Source organism: Eimeria maxima, genomic scaffold, assembly GCF_000499605.1.
Source record: "Eimeria maxima Weybridge genomic scaffold, Emw_scaff45, whole genome shotgun sequence".
NCBI classification, from domain to species: domain Eukaryota; phylum Apicomplexa; class Conoidasida; order Eucoccidiorida; family Eimeriidae; genus Eimeria; species Eimeria maxima.
The window spans coordinates 64,370-86,501 of record NW_013566513.1 but is presented as its reverse complement, the minus strand read 5'-3'; the positions used below and the strand labels follow the sequence as shown (position 1 = coordinate 86,501).

The window sequence follows — 22,132 nt, the reverse complement described above, 5'->3', positions numbered from 1 at the left end:
TTAGGAGATGGATGGGTGATTGATTTGTAGGTTGGCATATGAGTGTGGATGTGTTGTGCGGTTGGATTGGGTCTGTTTTTCAGGGAGAGGAGAGCGTGAGTGGACACCGTAATATTAGTTTGATTTGGAGTTCGATTGTTGCATTAGTAGCTTAATCTGGCGTTGGTTTGTTTGGGCTTGATGGGCGTGTTAGTATTGGGTCTTGGGGAAAGTGTTGCTGTCTAGAAAACGTATTTGTGTCGTGATGCGATGGAGTACTGGTCGGAAGAGTATGCGTGCCTTGCTTTTTATGTGGAAGCAGCGGCACGTGTGTGGGATTATTGCGGAAAAGAATGAAATATCCGCTGGATGTGTTGGTGTTATTTGTTCGGAGATTTTTCTTAAATTGCTCAGAATTAGGGTTTGAAGCTCGGCGTCACTTAGCTTTTTCTGATTATAGAGGGAAGTAGATGTTTGTCGTAGTAGATTCGCATTCGGTGTATTATGAGTTGGTGACTGGAGATTTTTGGGGGAGGTGTTGGGTGTGCGGTTGCTAGTGGAGTTAGGAGATGGATGGGTGATTGATTTGTAGGTTGGCATATGAGTGTGGATGTGTTGTGCGATTGGATTGGGTCTGTTTTTCAGGTAGAGGAGAGCGTGAGTGGACACGGTAGTAGTAGTTTAATTTGGAGTTCGATTGTTGCATTAGTAGCTTAATCTGGCGTTGGTTTGTTTGGGCTTGATGGGCGTGTTAGTATTGGGTCTTGGGGAAAGTGTTGCTGTCTAAAAAACGTATTTGTGTCGTGATGCGATGGAGTGCTAGTCGGAAGAGTATGCGTGTGTTGCTAGGGAAAGTTGGTTTGTAGATTAGCATGGGGGGGGTGTTGATATGTTGTTGGGCTTTGCTGGGTTTGTTTTCTTCAGCCTCAGCCTGTGAGGGGGCACGGGATTAGTATTTTAGGTGGCTTTCGTTGGTTGTTGGTTAGATGTTGAGTTGTAGATTAGCATGGGAGTGTGGATGTGTTGTTGGGTTGGGTTGTGTTTGTTTTTTTCAGACTCAGCCAGTGAGTGGACACGACTCTTGCAGTTTAAGCTGGCGTTCGTTGGTTGTTCGTTAGAAGAAGTTGAGTTGTAGAATAGCATGGGAGTGTGGACGCGTTGTTGGGTTGATATGGGTGTGTTTTCTTCAGCCTCAGGCCCACAGTGGACACGACGGTTGCAGTTTAAGCTGGCGTTCGTTGGTTGTTGGTTAGAAGAAGTTGATTTGTCCATTAGCATGGTGCGTGAATGTGTTGTTTGGTTGTTTTGGGTCTGTTTGGTTCAGCCTCAGGTCGTGAGTGGACAACACGACAGTAGTTTAAGCTGGCTTTCGTTTGTCATTGGAGTTGGTTGGTGGATCAGTATTGGGTCTTGCGTGGAGTGTTACCACCTGGAAGAGGTGCTTGCTGGAGTTGGTTGGTGGATCAGTATTGGGTCTTGCGTGGAGTGTTACCACCTGGAAGAGGTGCTTGCTGGAGTTGGTTGGTGGATCAGTATTGGGTCTTGCGTGGAGTGTTTGGAAGAGGTGTTTGCTTTTGACTAGTTATCGGATTGTTTGCTTGTATTGTTTGCTGTTGAAGAAGCGCTCATTGTGTAAAGTTGTTGCAACCCCTCAACAACTTCACACAAAGATGCGGTGGATGTCTTTGTGAGGTTTGTTCGTTCAGTTTCTTCATCCTACGCGTTTGAATCTCTTCGCTACGCACGGTTTTCTGTCTAGGTTGGAACGTAGGTAGTTGTTGTATTAGATGCGCGTTTGGTGTATTGAGGCGGCGGCTGGGGGTATTTGGGGAGGTGTTGGGTGTGGGACTGCGAAGGGAGTTAGGAGGTGGAGGGTGATGTTTTGGGCGTTGAAGAAGCGTTGTGTCGAGATTGTGTTAGTGCGGGAGTTGTTTGGGATATTGACATGCAGATTGGCGTTGTAGTGTGGATGTGGTGTTCGGTAAAATTGGTTCTGCTCTTCGGGAACAGAAGGTTCAGAGTGGGCGTCTGTCGATTGGGGGGTCAGTGTTGGGCGTTGCAGGCAATGGTTTTGTCTGCAAAAGGTATTTGCGTGATGAACCATGCATTAGTGTACTCGTAGAGGTTATGCGTGTCTTGTTTGATATTGGAGTAGGGTGTAGTGTAGGGAGTTATTGCGGGATGCGTTACATGTACTTGTGCTGTTTGGAGACTTGTTCAGTTCCCCGAGCGTGTGCGTCTGAAGCTCTGCGCGACGTAGGGTTCAGTATTTAGGGACGAAAGTAGATGTTCGTTGTAGTACATGTGCGTTTGATATGAGGTGGTGACTTGAGGTGCGTGGGTGTGCGGTTGCGAATGGGGTTTGGAGATGGGCGGGTGATATTTGGGAGTTGAAGCAGCGTGGTGTTGGCATTGTGTTAGTGAGCGAAATTCTTTGGGAAGTTGCTTTGTATGTTGGCATGCGAATGTGGATGTGCTCGTGTTGTTGGGTTAGGTCTGTTGTGCATCAACCGCAGCCTGTGAGTGGACACGACATTAGTACTATATGCTGTCATTCGTCAGTTGTTTGGAAACGAAAGGAGATGCTTGTGGTAGTAAATGTGCGTTTGTTGTATTGAGGTGGTGACTGGATAGGCGGGAAGAGGTGTTGGTGTGGGGTTGCGAATGGTGTTAGGGGACGAAGGGGTGGTGTTTGGGGCGTTGGAGCAACGTATGGCTGACATGGTTAGTGGGGGAAGTGGTTTGGGGAGTTGTGTTGCTGGTTAGCATCTGTGTGTGGATGTGTTGTTCGGTTGGGTTTGGTGTGCTTTCATCAGCAGAGGTTTGTGGGTGAATTGGTGTTGCTTGCAAAGCGTATTTGCGTGATGGAGACGATGGGGTAATTGTGGGATTGTATACTTGTGTTGTTTGGTATTGCGGGAAAGAGTGAAAGTTGCGCTGCATGCCTTGGGGTTGTTTGTATGGGGACTTGCTCAGTTTCCTCAGGAGGTACGTGTGAAGCGTTTCGCTACTTAGGGTTTTGTGTTTAGGAGCGGAGGTAGATGTTTGTGGGAGTGGATGTATTGAGGTGACTCGATACGCGGGGGGGAGATGTTGGGTGTGCGGTTGCGAATGGGGATAGTTGATGGAAAGTTGATGTTTGGGGCGTTGGAGCAATGTATGGTCGGCATTGTGTTAGTGAGGAGCGTTGTTTGGTGATTTGTAGATTGGCATCTGCATGTGGATGTGTCGTTTGGTTGGATTGGTTCTGCTCGTCGGGAACGCAAGCTGGTGAGTGGACACGACATGGTAGTTTTAGCAGATTTTGGTTTCGTGGTTGGCGTTTATGGGTGGGGTTGTGTTGGGCGTGCGGGCACTCGGCAGTGGTTAGGCTGGTAGGGCTGTTTGGAAAAGTTGTTTGCGTGATGCATGCATTTTCGTAGAAGTATCTGTCTTGTTTGATGCTGAAGTAGGATGCAGTGTGTGGAGGTATTGGGGGATAGGGTGAATGATGCGCTACATCTCTTTGTGGTGTTTGCTTGTGAACTTGTACAGGGCCCCGAGCGTGTGCGTCTGAAGCTGTCGTGGTTACTTAGGGTTCAGTATTTAGGGACGAAAGCAGGTGCTTGTGATTGCAGGTGAACGTCTGGTGTATTGTGAGTTGGTGACTGGCAGCGCGTGGGGAGGTGTTGGGTGTGGGGTTGCGAATGGAGTTAGAATATGGCTAGTTAACGTTTGGGGCGTTGGAGCAATGTATCGTTGACATTGTGTTAAGTGGGGAGAGATGTTTAAGAAGTTGATTTGTGGGTTGGCATTTGAGTGTGGATGCGTTGGTCTGTTGGATTGGGTCTGGTTTTCATCAGCTCGTAAGCCGACAGGATAGTTGTTTTAGCTGGCGATCGTTTGCTGTTAACGAGCTGCGCTTGGTGGTTAGTGCTGCCGGGCAGGCAGTGGTGCTGCGTGCAGGACGTATTTGCGCGGTGTTGATGGTGTATTGATGGGAATATATGCCGAAACAAGTGCAGTGTACTAGACCGAAACAAGTGAAGGATATAAAAGCCCGCGAATGATGCTGACCAACCAACAGGGATCAAAATGGACAACAGCAGTAGAAACCCTCAAAACCCGTATAACGGAGATTTAGAGAGCATACAACTAATATCCACTCGCACCCTGAAGACACTAAAGTTTCAGTGGCTTCCCTTTCAGCAATTTCAGACACTTTTAACTCTCTTTCCAAAGTCGTTTTCATCTTTCCTTCACAGTACTTGTTCGCTATCGGTCTCACACCAAACAGTATGGGGTGTTGTTGTGGGATAGAATGAAAGATGATCTGCATGTTTTGGTGGTGTTTGTTTGGGGATTTGTTCAGTTCGACGAGCTGGTGAGTTTGCAACTAGCTACTGAGGCTTCGGCGTTTAGGGACAAAAGTAGATGTTTGTTAGATGTGTGTGTTTGGTGTATTCTGAGGTGGTTGCTTTTGTGGGAGGTATTGGGTGTGGGGTTGCCAGTGGTTGTAGAATGTGGAGGGGCGATATTTGGGGGGTTGGGTCAATGTATCACTGACATGTGTCAGTAGGCGGAGTATTTTGGGAGGTTGACTTATACACTGGCATGAGTGTGGATGTGTTGTTGGGTTGGGATGTGTCTGTATTCATATGCTTAACCTGTGAGCGGACACGACATACGTACTTTTCGCTGGCGTTCATTGGTTGTTGGCCTTGCTGGTTGTGTTATTATTGTACATTAGGGGCAGTGGCGATGCTTGCAAATCATAATTGCGTGGTGGGTTCGATCTAGTGGTGGGAGTGTATGCCCGTGGTGGGAGTATATGCCAGTGTTATTTGATGTTGGAGTAGTGGGCCGTGTGTGGGGTTATTATGAGGTAGAACGAAAGATGATCTGCATGTCTCGGTGGTGTTTGTTTGGAGATTTTTGCAGAAACCCGAGCCTGTGCGTTTAAAGCTCATAGCACCTGAGGCCTTGGTGTTTACTAACAAGTGTAGATGTTTAAGGAACGTGTACGTTATTAGATTTGTGTTTTGCGCATTGTCAGTTAGGTGACTGAAGTCGCGTGTGGAGGGGTTGGGTGTGCGGCTGTGAATGGACGTAGAAGGTGGAGAGGTGATATTTGGGGGGTTGGGGCAATGCATCGCTGACATTGTGTCAGCAGTTGGAGTGGCTTATTAGGTTGATTTGTAGATTAGCATGGAAGTGTGGATGTGTTGTGGGGTTGGATTGGTTCGTTTCTTCAGGTGGAGCTTGTGGGTGGATACAACATTAGTAGTTTCAGGTGGCATTCTTTGTTTGTTGGTTAGGAGAAATTGATTTGTAGATTAGCAAGGGAGTGTGGATGTCTTGTTGGGTTGGGTTGGGTCTGCTTTCTTCAGGTTGAGCCCGTGAGTCGTCATTCCACTAGTAGTTAACGTGGCGTTCTTTGGTTGTTGGTTCGAAGGGGAAGTTGATTTGTAGATTAGCATGGGAATGTAGATGTGTTGTTGGGTTGGGTTGGGTCTGTTTTCTTCAGCCTCAGCCTGTGAGTGGACTCGATAGTATTAGTTTAAACTGGCGTTCGTCGGTTGTTGGTTAGAAGAAGAAATTGATTTGTTAGCATGGGAGTGTCTTCGGTTGCTTTGGGTCTGGTTTTCATCAGATCGTAAGCTGACACGATACTAGTAGTTTTAGCTGGCTTTCGTTCGCTATTGGCTAGTAGGGTTGGTTAGCGCTGGGCCAGGCAGGCAGAGTTGATGCCTGCAAAACGTACTGGCGCGATGCACGCGATGGACTACTGGTGGGAATATATGCATGTGTTGTTTGATGTTGAAACAGGGTGCAGTGTGTGGGGTTGTGGAGGGATAGAATGAAAGATGATCTGCATGTTTTGGTGGTGATTGTTTGGGGATGTGTTCAGTTCCAGCAGATGGTGCGTTTGAAGCTTATAGCTACTGAGGCTTTGGTGTTCACGGACGAAGGTAGATGTTTGTTATATTAGATGTGTGTTTGGTGAATTGTGAGGTGGGTGACTGGATGCTTTGGTGGGAGGTGTTGGATGTGCGGTTGCGCGTGGATGTTGAAGGTGGAGAGGTGATATTTTGGGAGTTGGGCCAATCAATGTATCGCTGACATCGTGTCAGTAGGAGGAGTATTTTGGGAGGTTGATTTGTATATTGGCATGAGAGTGTGGATGTGTTGTTGGGCTGGGGTGTGTCTGTATTCTTCTTGTTTACCTGTGAGTGTACACGATATTTGTAGTTTTAACTGGCTTTCGTTGGTTGTTGGCCTTGATGGGTGTGTTAGTATTGTGCGTTGGGGGCGGTGGGGATGCTTGCAAATCATAATTGCGTGATGGATTCGATGGAGTTTTGTTCGGAGAGTATGCTTGTGTTGTTTTGTGTGGAAGCAGCGACGAGTGTGTGGAATTATTGCGGGGTAGAATGAAACTTGTGCTGGATGTGTTGTTGTTTGTTTGGACATTTTTTCAAATTCCTCAGGAAGTGGGTTTGAATCGTGTTGCTACATAGGGTTTTCGGATTGAGGAGGGAAGTAAATGGTTGTGGCAGTATAGGCGCGTTAGTTGTATTATGAGGCGGTGACTCCATGCTTTGGAGGAGGTGTTGGGTTTGCGGTTGGGAGTGGAGTTATGAGGTGGATGTGTGATGGTTCAGGTGTAGGAGTGACATGCTGTTGAAACTGTGTTAACAAGGTGATTGGTTTGGGAGGTTGATTTGTACGTTGGCATGAGAGTGTGGATGTTGCTGGGTTGGGTTGGGTCTGTATTCTTTTGGTTCAGCCCGTGAGTGGGCACGACGTTTGTAGTTTAACTGGGTTTCGTTGGGTGTTAGCCGGGATGTGTTATTATTTGGCGTTAGGGGCAGTGATGATGCTAGCAAATCATACTTGCGTGATGGATTCGATGCATGGTTGGTCGGAGAGTGCGCTTGGGCTGTTGGGTGCTGAAGCAGTAGCGAGTGTGTGGATTTATTCAGGGGTAGAATGGAACATATTTGTTTGGAACATATTTGTTTGGATATTTTTTGAAATTCCTCAGGAGGTGCGTTTGCGGCAGGTCGCTACATAAGGTTTTCGGATTGGGGAGGGAAGAAGATGTTTGTGGATGCGCGTTTGGTGTATTGTGAGGTGAGTGACTGGAGGCTTGATGGTGGGTGGGCGGTTGGGAGTGGACGTTGAAGGTAGAGGGATGATATTTGGGGGTTGGGCCAACGCATCGCTGGCATTGCGTCAGCATGAGGAGTAATTTGGGCAAGTCGTACTTGCGTGATGGATTTGTTGGCGTTTTGGTCGGAGAGGATGCTTGTGCTGTTTGGTGTGCAGGCAGCAGCGAGTGTGCGGAATTATTGCGGGATAGAATGAAATATGCGTTGGATGCGTTGGTATTATTTGCTTGGATATGCTTTGCAATTCCTCAGAATGTTCGTTTGGGAATGTTCGCTACATAGGATTTTCGGATTGGGGAGGGAAGTGGCATTGTGTCTGTAGGGGGAATAGCTTAGGGAGCTTTTCTGTAGACTAGCATGAGAGTGTGGATGTGTTGTTGGGTTGGGTGGGTTTTGTTTTCTTCAGGTTCAGCCTGTGAGTGGACAACACAACATTAGTAGTTCAAGGTGGCGTTCGTTGGTTGTCGGTTAGAATGAGAAGTTGATTTGTAGATTAGCATGGGAGTGTGGATGTGTTGGATTGGGTTGGGTCTGTTTTCTTCAGTCTGAGCAAGTGAGAGGACAACACGGCAATAGTCGTTTAAGCTGGCCTGTGTTGGTGGTTGATCTTGATTGGTAGGTCAGTATCGGGCGTTGCGGGCACTGCGGCTCCTTACGATGCGATGGAGTAGTGGTTGTAGCGAACGCTTGTGCTGTTTTTGATGTGGAAGCAGTGCCGCGTCGAGTGTGTGGAATTACTGGCGGGGATGATGAATTATGCGCTCGATGTGTTGGTGTTATGTTTTTGGATATTTTCTGTAATTTCTCAGAATCTGGGTTTGATGCAGGTCGCTACTTAAAGTTTTGTGACTGAACGGAAGATGTTGGTGGTAGTGGATGTGCGTTTGGTGAATTATGAGTTGGTAACTGGAGGCTTGGAGGGAGTTCTTGGGTGTGCGGATGTTAGTGGAGTTAGGAAGACATTGGTTTGTAGGTTGGCATCTGAGTGTGGCGTTCTGCGATTGGGTTCGGTTTTTCAGGAAGTGAAGGGCGTGAGTGGACACAACATTAGAGTAGTTTAGGCTGGCTTTCGTTTTTGGTCTTGATGGGTGTGTTAGTAATGGGTCCGGCGGGAAGTGGTGATGCTTGCCGAACGTAGTGCGTGATGGAGGCGATGTAGAGGTGGTGGGAGTGTATATGGTGTGTTGAAGCAATGAATCGTTGATACTGTGTAGGTCGGGAGAGTGGTTTGGGAAGTTGATTTGTGGGTTGGCGTATGGGTGTGGACGTGTTGTTGGGTTGGGTTGGGTGTATTTTCATCAGTTGGAGCCTGTGAGTGGACAAGACAGTAGTTGTCGCAAGCTGGAGATTTGTTCCGATTCCCGAAACTGTGTCTGAAGCTCTTTGCTACTTAGGGTTGAGCATTTATGGACGCAAGTCGATGTTTCTGGTAGTATATGTGTGTTTACTGTATTATGAGTTGGTGGCTAGATTGATTCTTGAGGGAAGTAGATTTTTGTAATAGTTGATGTGTGTTTGGTGCCTTATGAGGTGGTGACTAGATACTCGGGGGGGAGATGTTGGGTGCGCATTGGAGAATGGAATTCGGAGGTAGATGGGTGGTGTTTGGGGCGTTGGAGCATTGAATCGTTGGCTTTGGGTTAGTGAGGAGCGTGGTTTGTCATGTTGATTTGTCGATTGGCATCTGAGTGTGGATGTGTTGTTCGGTTGGATTGGTTCCTCTCGTCGGGAACACAAGAGGGTGAGTGGACGCGACATGGTAGTTTTAGCAGGCGTTGGCTGGTGGTTGATGGGTGAGCTTGTGTTGGGCGTTGTGGGCAGCGGTGCTGCGTGTTTGCAAAGGTATTTGCGTGACACATGGCGTAGTCGTAATAGTATATGCCTGACATGTTTGATGTTGAAGTAGGGTGCAGTGTGCGGAGGCATTGGGGGATAGAGTGAACGGTGCGCTACGTGTGGTGTATGCTTGTGGATTTGTTCAGGTTCCCGAGCCTGTGCGTCTGAAACTCCTCGTTACTTAGGGTTCAGCACTTGGGGGCGAGAGTGCGTGCTTGTGATTGTGGATATGCGTTCGGTGTATTGTGAATTGGTGCTTGGCAGCGCTTGGCGATGTGTTGGGCGTGGGGTTGCGAATGGAGTTTGGATACGCATGGGTGATATTTGACAGTTGAAGCAACGTGGTGTTGACACTGTGTTAGTGGCGGGACTTGTTTAGGAAGTTGATTTGTTGGTTGGCATGGGACTGTGTATGTGTTGTTCGATTGGATTGGGTCCGTTGTTCATCAGCCCAAGCCAGTAAGTAGTCACGACATTAGTACTATATGCTGCCGTTTGTCGGTTGTTACGAAACGAAAGGAGATGCTTGTGGTAGTACTTGTGTGTTTGGCGGATTATGAGGTGGTTACTGGATAGGCGGGAGGTGTTGGCGTGGAGTTGAGAATGGTGTTAGGAGATAAAGGGGTGATATTTGGGGTGTTGGAGCAACGTATGGCTGACATGGTTGTTGGGGGAAATGGTTTGGGAAGTTGTGTTGCTGGCTCGCATCTGTGTGTGGATGTGTTGTTCGGTTGGGTTTGGTCTGCGTTCATCAGTAGTTGCTTGTGGGTGGAGTAGGAGTGCAAAACGTATTTGCGTGATGGAGACGATGGGGTAATTGTGGGATTGTATACCAGAGTGAAAGTTGCGCTGCATGTCTTGGGGGTGTTTGTATGGGGACTTGTTCAGTATCCTAAGGATGTACGTGTGAAGCCTTTCGCTACTTAGGGTTTGTGTTAGGAGCGGAGGTAGATGTGTGTGGGAGTCTTGGATGTATTGAGGTGGTGACTCGATACGCGGGGGGAGTTGTTGGGTGTGCATTGGCGAATGGATGTGAACGCTTAGTGTTTGGGGCGTTGGAACAATGTGTCGTTGACATTGTATTTGTGGGGAGCGTTGTTTGGTGATTTGTAGATTAGCATTTGAATGTGGATGTGTCGTTTGGTTGGATTGGTTCTGCTCGTCGGAAACGCAAGCTGGTGAGTGGACACGACATAGTAGTTTTAGCAGGCGTTGTTTGGTGGTTGGCGTCGATGGGTGGGTTTGTGTTGGGCGTTGCGGGCACTCGGCAGTGGTGTGGCCGGTAGGGCTGGTTGCAAAAGGTAATTCCCCATGTCTTTGTGGTGTTTGTTTGTGGATTTGTTCAGATTCCCGAGACTGTGCGTCTGAAGCTGTCGTGGTTACTTAGGGTTCAGTATTTAGGGACGAAAGTAGATGCTTGTGATTGCAGATGAACGTTTGGTGTATTGTGAGTTGGTGACTGGCAGCGCGTGGGGAGGTGTTGGGTGTGGGGTTGCGAATGGAGTTAGAATATGGCTAGTTAACGTTTGGGGCGTTGGAGCAATGTATCGTTGACATTGTGTTTAGTGGGGGGAGTTGTTTAGGCAGTTGATTTGTAGGTTGGCATCTGAGTGTGCATGCGTTGATCTGTTGGATTGGGTCTGGTTTTCATCAGCTCGTAAGCCTAGACGATATTAGTAGTTTTAGCTGGCGGTCGTTTGTTGTTGGCGAGCTGCGCTTGGTGGTTAGTGCCGCCGGGCAGGCCGTGGTGCTGCGTGGAAGACGTATTGGCGCGATGCATGCGATGGTGTATTGATGGGAATATATGGCGAAGCAGTGGACCGTATGGGATGTTATGGTGGGATATAATGAAAGATGATCTGCATGTTTTGGTGCTGTTCGTATGGGGATTTGTTCAGTACGGAGAGCTGGTGCGTTTGAAACTCCTAGTTACTGAGGCTTTGGTGTCTAGGGACGAAAGTAGATGTTTGTTATATTAGATGTGTGTTTGGTGTATTGTGAGGTGGGTGAGTAGATGCTTTGGTGGGTGGTGTTGGGTGTGCGGTTGCGCGTGGATGTTGAAGGTGGAGAGGTGATATTTGGGGGGTTGGGGTAATCTATCACTGACATATGTTAGTAGGAGGAGTATTTGGGGAGGTTGATTTGTATATTGGCATGAGAGTGTGGATGTGTTGTTGGGTTGGGGTGCGTCTGTATTCTTCTGGTTTACCTGTGAGTGTACACGATATTTGTAGTTTTAACTGGCTTTCGTTGGTTGTTGGCCTTGATGGTTGTGTTATTATTGTGCGTTAGGGGCCGTGGGGATGCTTGCAAATCATAATTGCATGATGGATTGGATGCAGTTTTGATCGGAGAGCATGCTTGTGTTGTTTTGTGTGGAGGCAGCGGCAAGTATTTGGAATTATTGCGGGATAGAATGAAACTTGCGCTGGATGTGTTGTTGTTTGTTTGGAAATTTTTTCAAATTCCTCAGGAAGTGGGTTTGAATCTTGTCGCTACATAGGGTTTTCGGATTGAGGAGGGAAGTTGATGGTTGTGCCAGGATAAGCGCGTTAGTTGTATTATGAGGTGGTGACTCCATGCTTGGGAGGAGGTGTTGGGTTTGCGGTTGGGAGTGGAGTTATGAGGTGGATGTGTGATGGTTCAGGTGTAGGAGAGGCCTGCTGTTGAAACTGTGTTACCAGGGTGATTGGTTTGGGAAGTTGATTGGGAAGCTAGCGTGAGAGTGTGGATGTATTGTTGGGTTAAGTTAGGTCTGTTGTTCTCCAACCGCAGCCTGTGTGTGGACACGACATTAGCACTATATGCTGCCGTTCTTCGGTTGTTAGGAAACGAAAGGAGATGCTTGTGGTAGTAGTACATGTTTGTTTGGTGGATTATGAGGTGGTGACTGGATAGGCGCGAGGAGGCGTTGGTGTGGGGTTGAGAATGGTGTTAGGGGATGAAGGGGTGATGTTTGGGGTGTTGGAGCAACGTATGGCTGACATGGTTGTTGGGGGAAGTGGTTTGGGAAGTTGTGTTGCTGGTTAGCATCTGTGTGTGGTTGTGTTGTTCGGTTGGGTTTGGTGTGCTTTCATCAGCAGAGGTTTGTGGGTGAATTGGTGTTGCTTGCAAAACGTATTTGCGTGATGGAGACGATGGGGTAATGGTGGGATTGTATACGTGTGTTGTTTGGTACTGCGGGAAAGAGTGAAAGTTGCACTGCATGTCTTGGGGTTGTTTGTATGGGGACTTGTTCAGTTGTCTGAGGAGGTACGTGTGAGGCGTTTCGCTACTTAGGGTTTTGTGTTTAGGAGCGGAGGTAGATGTTTGTGGGAGTGGATGTATTGAGGTGGTGACTTGATACGCGGGGGGAGTTGTTGGGTGTGCACTGGCGAATGGATGTGGACGATTAGTGTTTGGAGTGTTGAAGCAATGTATCGTTGGCTTGTTATTGGGGAGCGTGGTTAGACAAGCTGATTTATAGGTTGGCATTGGAGTGTGGATGTGTTGTTCGGTTTGATTGGTTCTTTTCGTCGGGAACACCAGGATGTGAGTGGGCAGGGCATAGTAGTTTTAGCAGGCATTGGGTGGTGGTTGGCGTTGATGGGTGGGTTTGTGTTGGGCGTTGCGGCCAGTGCTGCTGTTTGCAAGGGTATTTGCTAGACGCATGCATTGGTGTAGTCATAAAGGCATATGCCCGTCTTGTTTGATGTTGAAGTAGCGTGCAGTGTGTGGAGTTATTGGGGGATAGAATGAACGATGCGATATATTGGTTTTGTTTGTTTGGGGACTTGTTTAGGTTCCCGAGCTTGTGCACCTGAAACTCTTTGCGACGTAGGATTCAGTATTTAGGGACGACAGTGCATGCTTGTGTTTGCAGGTATGCGTTTGGTGTATTGTGAGTTGGTGACTGGCAGCGCTTGGGGAGGCGTTGGGTGTGGGTGCGCGGATGGAGTTAGAATATGGCTATTTCACGTTTGGGGAGTTGGAGCAATGTATCGTTGACATTGTGTTTAGTGGGGAGAGTTGTTTAAGAAGTCGATTTGAAGGTTGGCATCTGAGTGCGGATGCGTTGGTTTGTTGGATTGGGTCTGGATTTTATCAGATCGTAAGCGAACACGATATTAGTAGTTTTAGCTGGCGGTCATTTGTTGTTGGCGAGTTGCGTTGGGTGTTTAGTGCTGGGCTGTGCAGCCACTGTTGCTCTTTGTAAAATGTATTTGCGCGATGCATTCGATGGTGTGGTGATGGGAATATATGCTTGTTTGTGGCCAGTGTGTGGGGTTATGGTGGGATAGAATGAAAGATGATCTGTATGTTTTGGTGGTGTTTGCTTGGGATTGTTCCAGAAGAAGAAGATTGTACGTTTGAAACTCATAGCTACTGAGGCTTTGGTGTTCATGGACGAAGGTAGGAGTTTGTTATATTAGATATGCGTTTGGTGTAGTGTGAGGTAGGTGACTGGAGGCGCGTGGGGAGGTATTGGGTGTGGGGTTGCGAATTGAGTTAGGATATGGATGAGTGATGTTAACAATGTAGAAGAGACGTATTTTTGAAACCGTGTTACCAGGCTAACTGATTTTGGAAGTTGGTATGTAGGTTGGGATGGGAGTGTGGATGTGTTGTTCGGTTGGGTTGGGTCTGCTTTTCGTCAACCGCAGCCTGTGAGTGGTAACGACATTAGTATATTGAGGTAGCGTTCATTGGATGTTGGCCTTGGTAGGTGGGTGGTGTTTGTGGTGTGCGGGCAGTGGGGATGCTTGCAAAACGTATAGAGTGGATGTGTGGTTCAGTAGGGTTGGGTCTGTTTTCTTCAGATGCAGGACGTGAGTTGACGTGACAGTATTTTTAGCAGGCGTGCGCTGTTTGTTGGTGTGGTGAGATGGGTGTGTGCGTATTGGGTCTTGTGTGCAGTAGTGCTCCTAGAAAAGCGTATTTGCGTGATGGATGGGACGGAGTAGTGACGGGAGTGTACGTGCGCGTTGTTCGTTGTCGAAACAGCAGCGGTTGCTTTGAGTGTTTGAGGGGTAGAGTGAAAGATTCTCTCCATATATTTGTGAAGCCTGTTTGGTGATTTGTTCAGGCTACCGCTCATCTGCGTTTGATGCTCATCGGTGCTTAGGGTTGGGTGTTTAGGGACGAATGTATGTGTTTGTTTTAGTAGCTGGTGGTTTGATGTATTTTGCGGTGAAAACTGGAGGCGCGTGGGGAGGTGTTGGGTGTGCGGTTGCAAATTGAGTTAGGAGGTGGATGATTAGTGTTTCGGGCGTTGAACCAGTGTATCGTATACATTTTGTTAGTAGAGGGAATGAATGATTTGGGAAGTTCATATGTAGGTTCTCGTGGGAGTGTGGATCTGCTGTTCGGTTGGGTTGGATCTGTTTTTCATCAACCGCAGCCTGTGAGTGGCAACGGCATTAGTATATTGAGGTGGCGTTCGTTGGATGTTTGCCTTGGTGGGTGGGTCGTGTTGATAGTTTGCGGGCAGTGGGGGTGCTTGCCAAATGTATTTGCGTGATGGGTGTGATGGAGTAGTTCTTGCAGTGTATGCGTGTGTTGTTTGATGTTGCCATTGCTGCCATTTCGTGGATATATTGAGGGATTGATTGGAAGATGAGCTGCATATCTTGGTGAAGCTTGTTTGGGGATTTGTTCAGTTCCCCAAGCCTGTGCGTTTTAAGCTCATCGCTAGTTAGGGTTTTGTGTTCAGAACGAAAGTAGTTATTTGTTGTAGTGGATGTGCGTTTTGTGTACTATGTGGCTGTGATTGGAGATGCGAGGGGAGGTGTTAGCGGTTGCAGCTAGAGTTAGGAGATGGATGATTAGTGCTTGGGGTGTTGAAGCAATATGTCGATTACATTTTGTTGTTAGTAGGGGGAGTGATTTGAACAGTTTATGTAGGTTAGCATGGGAATGTGGACGTGCTGTTCCGTTAGGTTGAGTCTGTTTTCTTCGCACTCAGCCTGAGTGGACATGGCATTAGTAGTTTTAGCAGGCATTCGCTGGTTGTAGGTGAGATGTTTGAGTGAGCATTGGGCCTTGTGTGCAATAGTGCTGGTTAGATAGCGTATTTGCGCTGAATGGGGGGGAGTAGTGATCGGAGTTTACGCTTGCGTTCTTCGTTGTCGAATCCGCAGCATTTGATTGGAGTGTTTGATTGATAAATTGAAGGATGTTTTGCATACCTTGGTGGGGTTTGTTTGGGGATTTGTTCAGACTTCCGAGGAGGTACGTTTGAAGCTTATCGCCACAGGGTTTTGTGTCGGTGCTTAATGGGACGGAGTAGTTGCCGGAATGTACGCGTGCGTTCTTCGTTGTCGAATCAACGGCGCTTGCTTGGTGTGTTTGAGAGATAGAATGAAGGATGCTTTGCATACCTTGGTGGGGTTTGTTTGGGGATTTGTTCAGACTCCCGAGGAGGTACGTTTGAAGCTTATCGCCACAGGGTTTTGCGTCGGTGCTTAATGGGACGGAGTAGTTGCCGGAATGTACGCGTGCGTTCTTCGTTGTCGAATCCGCAGCATTTGATTGGAGTGTTTGATTGATAAATTGAAGGATGCTTTGCATACCTTGGTGGGGTTTGTTTGGGGATTTGTTCAGACTTCCGAGGAGGTACGTTTGAAGCTTATCGCCACAGGGTTTTGTGTCGGTGCTTAATGGGACGGAGTAGTTGCCGGAATGTACGCGTGCGTTCTTCGTTGTCGAATCAACGGCGCTTGCTTGGTGTGTTTGAGAGATAGAATGAAGGATGCTTTGCATACCTTGGTGGGGTTTGTTTGGGGATTTGTTCAGGCTCCCGAGGAGGCACGTTTGAAGCTTAGCGCCACTTAGGGTTTGGTGTTTAGGAACGATATGTGCGTTTGGTGGGTGAGGTGATGACTGCTAACTAGCTAAGAGGCATACGCCCCTATACAAGCCCCAACAGCTTCTGGACCACACATGCATGCGTGGAAACATAGAAGGGTATACAAGTAGCCATGCGGCGTTCGTATGTTACAACTGTCGGTGGAGTTGCCGCATTGTGCAGGCGTAGACGGCACAATCGATTGTAGCAACCCAGGTGGGCAGTAGTACTCGGATGATTGGGTTAGTTAAAACTTGCAGTGTGATGCGGGGACGAGTGTGGTTGTTCATTTTACAGGAAGCTTAGAACGTGCGTTGAACCTGTGATTTGGTGAGCATAGGGTAATGTTGCATGCTTTTTGTAGATGCCTAAGGAGATTGAATGTGTAAACGCCTTTAGACTGCTCCGAGCCATGCGCAATTCTGGTTTGTCGCAAAGTGTGGCTGCAGAGGCGGCACAGAGAGTGATAGGCATGGCAAAGTACTTGCAACATGGGAAACCCTAAACCCTCGCCCTCGCCTAAGGATTGTGCTTCGCCCAGTCAGTTGTTGAATTTGTGTGGAGTCTACCTGCATGCAATAACGTATAGGATACGCGTTGTTATGCGGAAAGTTGCATTTGCTATGAAAAGTAGGCGTTCGCTTTGGTTCCCTGAGCAAGGTTCTGTTCACGTTAGCACGCATTTTCCGAATCTGTGGTTGGCGTGTCTGCCTCTTCGTTCGCAGGAAGCGAGTCAATAAGACCGATATCCGATTTCTTGTCATCAGCAACGCAGCAATCTCACAGTTCTGCGTCGACTACAGGGGTACAGACGAGTTAACTTCAGAAGTTTCAATGCAGCCTCCGCCCAATATTTCAGGGTGTGGCGATATTTCCATGTGGCAATTCTGCCGCTTTGCTCCCTTTGCTTGGGTTCCTACTGCACATTCTTCCATAGTTTCATAGCAGGTCTGCACAGTCCAACTGACAGTCCTAAAGTGTCTACCAAACTAAAGTGGGCATTGTCTGTCTTTCTCTTTGTGACGGTGTGCTCACCCACACTATGCTGCCGTCGGTAGCAGGAGCTATGGGTCCTCAAACAGGCTCAGCCTGCATGTGGGCATTGACGCACATATCCAGCACAAACCGGTCAACCTGTTAGTCGTTACATAACAGTCCCAAAAACTGCGGGAAAGGCGTTTTCATACACTTTGGACGAGTCCGACGAGACACAGGCCAGCACAACAGTCCCAGCTGGTAGGGGGAGTGGGAGCATTATCATTCTTCTAGTGGCACTCTCAGTCAGCATTGCTGCCTTCTCTTTTCCTTGCAGTATTTTGGAGCATACTGTATTCAGCAGCTGCACCAGTGAGGCGTTCTTGCTAGTTGACTCCTATGGCCAATTAGAGTGGCCTTTCTAGCGCGTTGACGCGGTTAAGGTAAAGGATCTTATCAAATGCGGATATAAAGTCCCAAAATGAATAGATCATGCGCGACATGAAAAAAATGAGAGCCAAAGCCTTAAGTGCAAACGCTGGCTGGGCAGCGGATACGAAGGACTTGACCGACCGTGTATGCACTTTAGTAAGCACGCAGAAAGCGTGCATCTGAACAAGGTAGCCATTTGTATTGTATGGGCTGCACATGCTGTACATGTCCAACAAATCCGACTGCTCCTCATGCCGCTGCGCCACCTGAGGCAACAGCAACAAAGTGTAGGTGTATGTTAATTGTGGTCCTTGCTCAATAGTCCTGGATAGCATACGGCTAGCTGCAGCCAGTTGCGGCACCCGTAGAGCTGCAGGAAAGCTGCAGAGCGTCGTTCAGCTACTGTTGGTGGCGCTCTCGCGGCGCCCGCAATTCCTGCAACCACGGGTGCTGGAGAGCCTCCCGAGGAGTCAAACGGTCGGTCGCATCCCAACGCAAGCATCCTGGGAGAGGGAAGGCAGCACAACAGCATAGGCAGTATAAAAGCACAGGTTAGTGTTTGGGTTGCGTAGCGGGTTGCTGTGTATATGATGATAAGGGGGCTGGAGGTGGGAGTGTGGAGGCGGTAATTACCTTTAAGGAAGTCTACAAAGGCGTTTTCTGCGGGTTTGACAGCGTCTTCAAGACTTGCGTAGCACGGTGACCTCCGGGAGCTGGGCGTCTCATCGGTTCGTTTGTTAGAGCGGGCATTGAGAAAAGAAAAGCTCCCATGTGCGTTTCTTTGAAAGAAGATTGAAGACCTTGGAGCCCTCAAGATCAGCTCCGTCGGGGGCAAACCCAGCAATGAAGCAATTGTCTGCAATTGATCCTCCTCGTCCACCCCAGGGAACAGTGGTGTACCTGTATGGAGTTCCGCTAAGACACAGCCCAATGACCACATGTCGATGGGTGGCCCGTATGGGAGGCCTAGCAGGATCTCGGGAGCCCTGTAATACCGCGACTGTATATAAGCGTTGTGCTGCTGGCGGCCTTCCCTGCAGCTGCTGCCGAAATCAATAAGCTTCACGATGCTCTTGCGCCCTGCCACCAAGGCGATGTTTTCAGGTTTCAGGTCACAGTGAACGATCTGAGCTCTCTTCAGCAGCCGCAGTGCGCGCAGCAGCTGTACTGCGAAACTCCTCACGGCAAGTGGTTCAAACCCTCGGAATTTGTTGCTTTGCAGAAACGAGTACAGATTGTGGCTGAGTAACTCGAAGGCAAGTACCAAGTGCCCACGAAACATGTGGCTTTCTCTCAGCCGAACGATATGGGCTTTCCCATCCCTATTCAGGGAAGATAGTTGCTGGAGAACGTCAACTTCTTCTCGCCCTTGGGCGTGAAAGTTGCTTTTATTTTTCAAGATCTTCAAAGCTACTTCCTCGCCTGTCTTGTGATCAAACGCGCGGAACACTCGCCCAAATGAACCCGTGCCCAGCGGCTGCAGCAGCTGGAAACGATAACAAATGTGGTCATTTGCAAAAACTACATAGTCGCCCTCTGCGTCGCAGAAGTAGCTGCGTGCGCTGTCATTCGTCGCATTTATGAGCTGTCCGTTGCTCCTGCTTAGAGTGCTGCTCCTCCTGCTACCTTTTGCAGCTAGACCTCCAAACGCAGCGCTACCGCTCCCACCCAAAAGAGCCCTTGATGCTGCGGACTGAGACATACCATTTGGGGACCGACCCAAGGCAATTGCCAAAGCCCGACCCTCAGCAGCTGCAGCAGCTGCGGCAGGGCCTCCATAAATTGATGCGCGCTCGGTGCCTGCTGGCCTTTTCCTTAAAGATCCCCAATAGAAAACAATTGGGTACTCGAGAATTTCACTACGTTCCCACGGTGTCAGTTGAAAACCAAACTGTTGCAACACTGCAATAGCTGACAGGGGAGGCGACCCCTTGAACACACCCGCCGCTGGAGCCCTTGCTGCTTCGTCTTGATCTGTGATGTCCTCGAAGGCGTCCTCTGCTGCTGCTGCGCTTGGGCCCACTGCACTGCCCGGCCGCCCAGACGCAGTCCTCGCCCTTTGACTGTCGTTCTGGTGAGGCCGATCTGTACAACTCAGCGCTTTGTGTGACGTCGCTTGCTGCTGTTGCTGCTGCAGGTCCTGCTGCAGCTGCTGCTGTGCTTGTACTAGCGGAGGTCGCTCGTAATTCGAGCTCCTGAGAGAGACATCTCCGGCGGGAGAAGGGCGTTCGAGCCCCCTTGGCCCTCTTGCTGCGACCCGCAGTCCCCGGCTCAGCGGGAAGGCCGGTAAAGCTGCTGTTGCCTCGCTTCGTGCTGCAGCTGTGGGGGGGGGAGCTTCTGTCTGCTGTGCTGATATTTTTGTATGCATTAGCCTAGGGCATAACGGATGTGCAGCAGCAAGCGTCAGATGGCGAGGGACGCGCAGGTGATTATGTTGCACCTTCTTTACAACGCCTTTGCTCTCCAGAGCTGTCCCTGTTTTGCTGAATGCTGCTGTCCGTGCTGCTGCTGCAGTTGGTGGTAGCAATGCCGCCACTTCTGCTTCACTCAATTTGCCGGGGATGCTACTGCTGCTGCACCTGCAGCCTTCTGTAGGGGACAATACAGCCCCCTGACAAGTGTGCTGCCGCTGATGCTCCAGCTGATGCTGAAGGTGCTGCTGCTGCGCTATTAGCCAATCGACGGCACCCGCCCTCTTGTAGGGTGGACCCCTCTTTCTGGGTGTTGCTGCGGACCTCGGTGGCTCCTGAAAGGGAGCTGCATGGTCTTTTGTTGCTCCTGCGGCTGTTCCTGCTGCGACAGCTTCCTCCGTTGGTTCTGTATCGCCTGCTGCTGCAGCTGCTGGCAACCCTTCTACTGCTTCGAACATCACTGCTGCAGCGTCTGCTGCTGCAGCTGCCGCCTCAACTACACAAGCTGCTGCTGCTTGCTGTGTATGTGCAACAGCCACTGCAGGAGTAGGCGGCGAACTTTCTGCCGCGCTGTCTTCGTCCTCTGAGTCTTCGGCCCTTAAGGTAGACTCAAATAAATTCGTTGGTGCAAGACGACTCGCGCTGCTGCTGCTACTGTTGCCGCTGCTGCCGCTGCTGCCGGTGCTGCGATCTCTTGTGCTGCTGCTACCCTCAACGTTAATTGCTTCCCAAGCAATGGAAGGCTCTTCAACAGAGAACTCTTCCTGCTGCTGATGCTGCTGCCTGACAGGAGGCTCAAGGCAATATATCACAGATAATTCCTCAGCTTTTGCTGCTGCAACAGCAGGGTCCCTCACGGCCTGATCCTCTTCGAATGTCTCTCCAGCAGAAACCAGAGCTCCTGCTTCGCTGCCACTGCTGCAGCAGCGAGAGAACTGCAGCACGAGCTGCTGCGGCTGCGGCGGCAGCTGCTGGGTTGGCATGTCTTCTGATGATGCAACAGATAAGAAAGACTCGATGCTGCAGAGGTTGCCCTGTTGCTCGACATGGTATGTCGTATCTTGTTGTTCTCGTTGTTCGTGCTGCCCGTGCTGCTGCCTATGCTCCTGGCCATGCTGCTGCTGCCCATGCTGTTGCTGTTGCTCATGTTGTTGCTGCTGCTGCTCGCCAACTTCTTGCTGCTCATCATGTTCATGATGCTGTGGCTGCTCCTCGGGTTGCTCCTGCTGCTGCTGCAGGTACAGCGTCGAGGACGAGAATCTGCTGAAAGGCATTACAGCGTCGAAAGCACCCATTGGGCTGCCTGAGGTGTCGCCCGTGCCTGCCTCATATACCTCTCGCGTGCTGGGCATAATGCCGACAGCAGCAGTAGCAGCAGAAGTAGGAGGAGGAGCAGTAGGAACAGCAGTAGCTGCAGCAGACCCAGGACGATATCCCCACCTGCCAAGGAATCGTGTCCATGGTGCCTCTGAAGGCTTCTTTCTCAAGGATCCTGGGTAGCCATATTGCTGCTGTTGCTGTTGCTGTTGCTGCTGCCGGTGATGCTGCTGGCATGGTTGTTGTTGTTGTTGCTGCTGCTCGTGTTTTTGCTTCGCTATCCAATCAGCCTCTGAATTCGACCCCTCTTCTACTGCAAGCCCTGCCGTCCCTTCGTACAGAATCAGCTCCTGGTGGAGGGGCTGCTGTTGCTGCTTTTGTTGCTGCTGCTGCCAGTGTTGGTGCTGCTGCTGCCCCTCCTGATCCCGGGAAGGCTGGGGTCGTCTTTGCAAAGAACGCAGCGCAAATGCAACAGCAGCTGCTGCTGCCATGAACCTCGGTCTACTCTTCGAGCTACGCTCACGTTTCGTCGGTTGCAGCTGCTGCTGTTGCTGCTGCTGCTGCTGCTGACGTTGCTGCTGCTGAAGCATTTGCCTGTCGGCATGCTCAAGCGGATCCTCGTTCTGCGACGGATGACTCGACTCTGGCTGCAGTAACAGCAGCAGATTTGCTCCTGCTGCTGCTGCTGGAGCCTCAGATCCATCTGCTCTAAAGGACTGAGGAGTGTAACAGCTGCCTATCGAGTCGCCTCTGCTGTCTTGCGCTTCCCTCCCCATTCCTTCCATCTTCCACGCATGCACTGCTGCAGCCAATTCTCCCATGATGCTGCTGCAGCTCCTGATGATGCTGATGCTGATGATGATAATGATGACAATGATGATGCTAATAATGGTGATAATGTTGCTGCTTCCGTTGCTGCCTCTGTTGCTGCCGCCGCGTTTTCCATCCCCGTGGGCAAGATGGCCATCCGCTGCATCTACCTTGCAGTGGTAGCACAGGTGGACACGAAGTAGCAGCACCAGGAGCGGCAGGTGCTGCTGTAACTGCTGTTGCTTGGGTTTCCTTTAAGGCCTCCAACTTCCACCCATGAAGATATTAAAGATGCCGCTGTTGCAGTTGCTGCAGCCGCTGCTGCTGCTGCTGCTGCTGCTGCTGTTCCAGCAGCTAGAGGGGACGCATAGCCACTCTACGGTCTCTCCTGC

At 49.6% G+C, this 22,132-nt stretch overlaps 3 protein-coding genes across 3 annotated transcripts; 2 read left to right on the top strand and 1 right to left on the bottom strand.

Moving 5' to 3' along the window:
* Positions 1-449: 449 nt before the first annotated feature.
* EMWEY_00007540 (hypothetical protein, conserved) lies at positions 450-10,488 on the top strand (the record flags this gene model as incomplete). Its single annotated transcript, XM_013481878.1, has 33 exons — positions 450-491; positions 625-649; positions 1,035-1,043; positions 1,170-1,258; positions 1,304-1,483; positions 1,686-1,746; positions 1,931-2,063; positions 2,474-2,498; positions 2,614-2,703; positions 2,796-2,857; positions 3,009-3,016; positions 3,185-3,249; positions 3,514-3,596; positions 3,779-3,824; positions 4,331-4,342; positions 4,900-4,979; positions 5,214-5,271; positions 5,349-5,357; positions 5,486-5,494; positions 5,974-6,042; positions 6,256-6,331; positions 6,801-6,890; positions 7,007-7,117; positions 7,291-7,349; positions 7,540-7,548; positions 7,678-7,748; positions 8,823-8,926; positions 9,234-9,286; positions 9,546-9,648; positions 9,909-9,981; positions 10,083-10,147; positions 10,316-10,327; positions 10,436-10,488. 33 exons carry the CDS (start codon positions 450-452, stop codon positions 10,486-10,488), a joined length of 2,034 nt encoding a protein of 677 aa, XP_013337332.1.
* A 328-nt stretch (positions 10,489-10,816) lies between these two features.
* EMWEY_00007530 (hypothetical protein) lies at positions 10,817-13,912 on the top strand (the record flags this gene model as incomplete). The annotated part of the gene is made up of 9 exons (XM_013481877.1): positions 10,817-10,879; positions 10,984-11,060; positions 11,355-11,445; positions 11,868-11,973; positions 12,263-12,292; positions 12,869-13,059; positions 13,301-13,361; positions 13,703-13,777; positions 13,866-13,912. The coding sequence occupies 9 exons, from the start codon at positions 10,817-10,819 to the stop codon at positions 13,910-13,912; spliced, it is 741 nt and encodes a 246-aa protein (XP_013337331.1).
* A 3,689-nt stretch (positions 13,913-17,601) lies between these two features.
* On the bottom strand, positions 17,602-21,715 carry EMWEY_00007520 (CMGC kinase, Dyrk family, putative; the record flags this gene model as incomplete). Its single annotated transcript, XM_013481876.1, has 2 exons — positions 17,602-17,705; positions 17,836-21,715. The coding sequence occupies 2 exons, from the start codon at positions 21,713-21,715 to the stop codon at positions 17,602-17,604; spliced, it is 3,984 nt and encodes a 1,327-aa protein (XP_013337330.1).
* Positions 21,716-22,132: the final 417 nt, after the last annotated feature.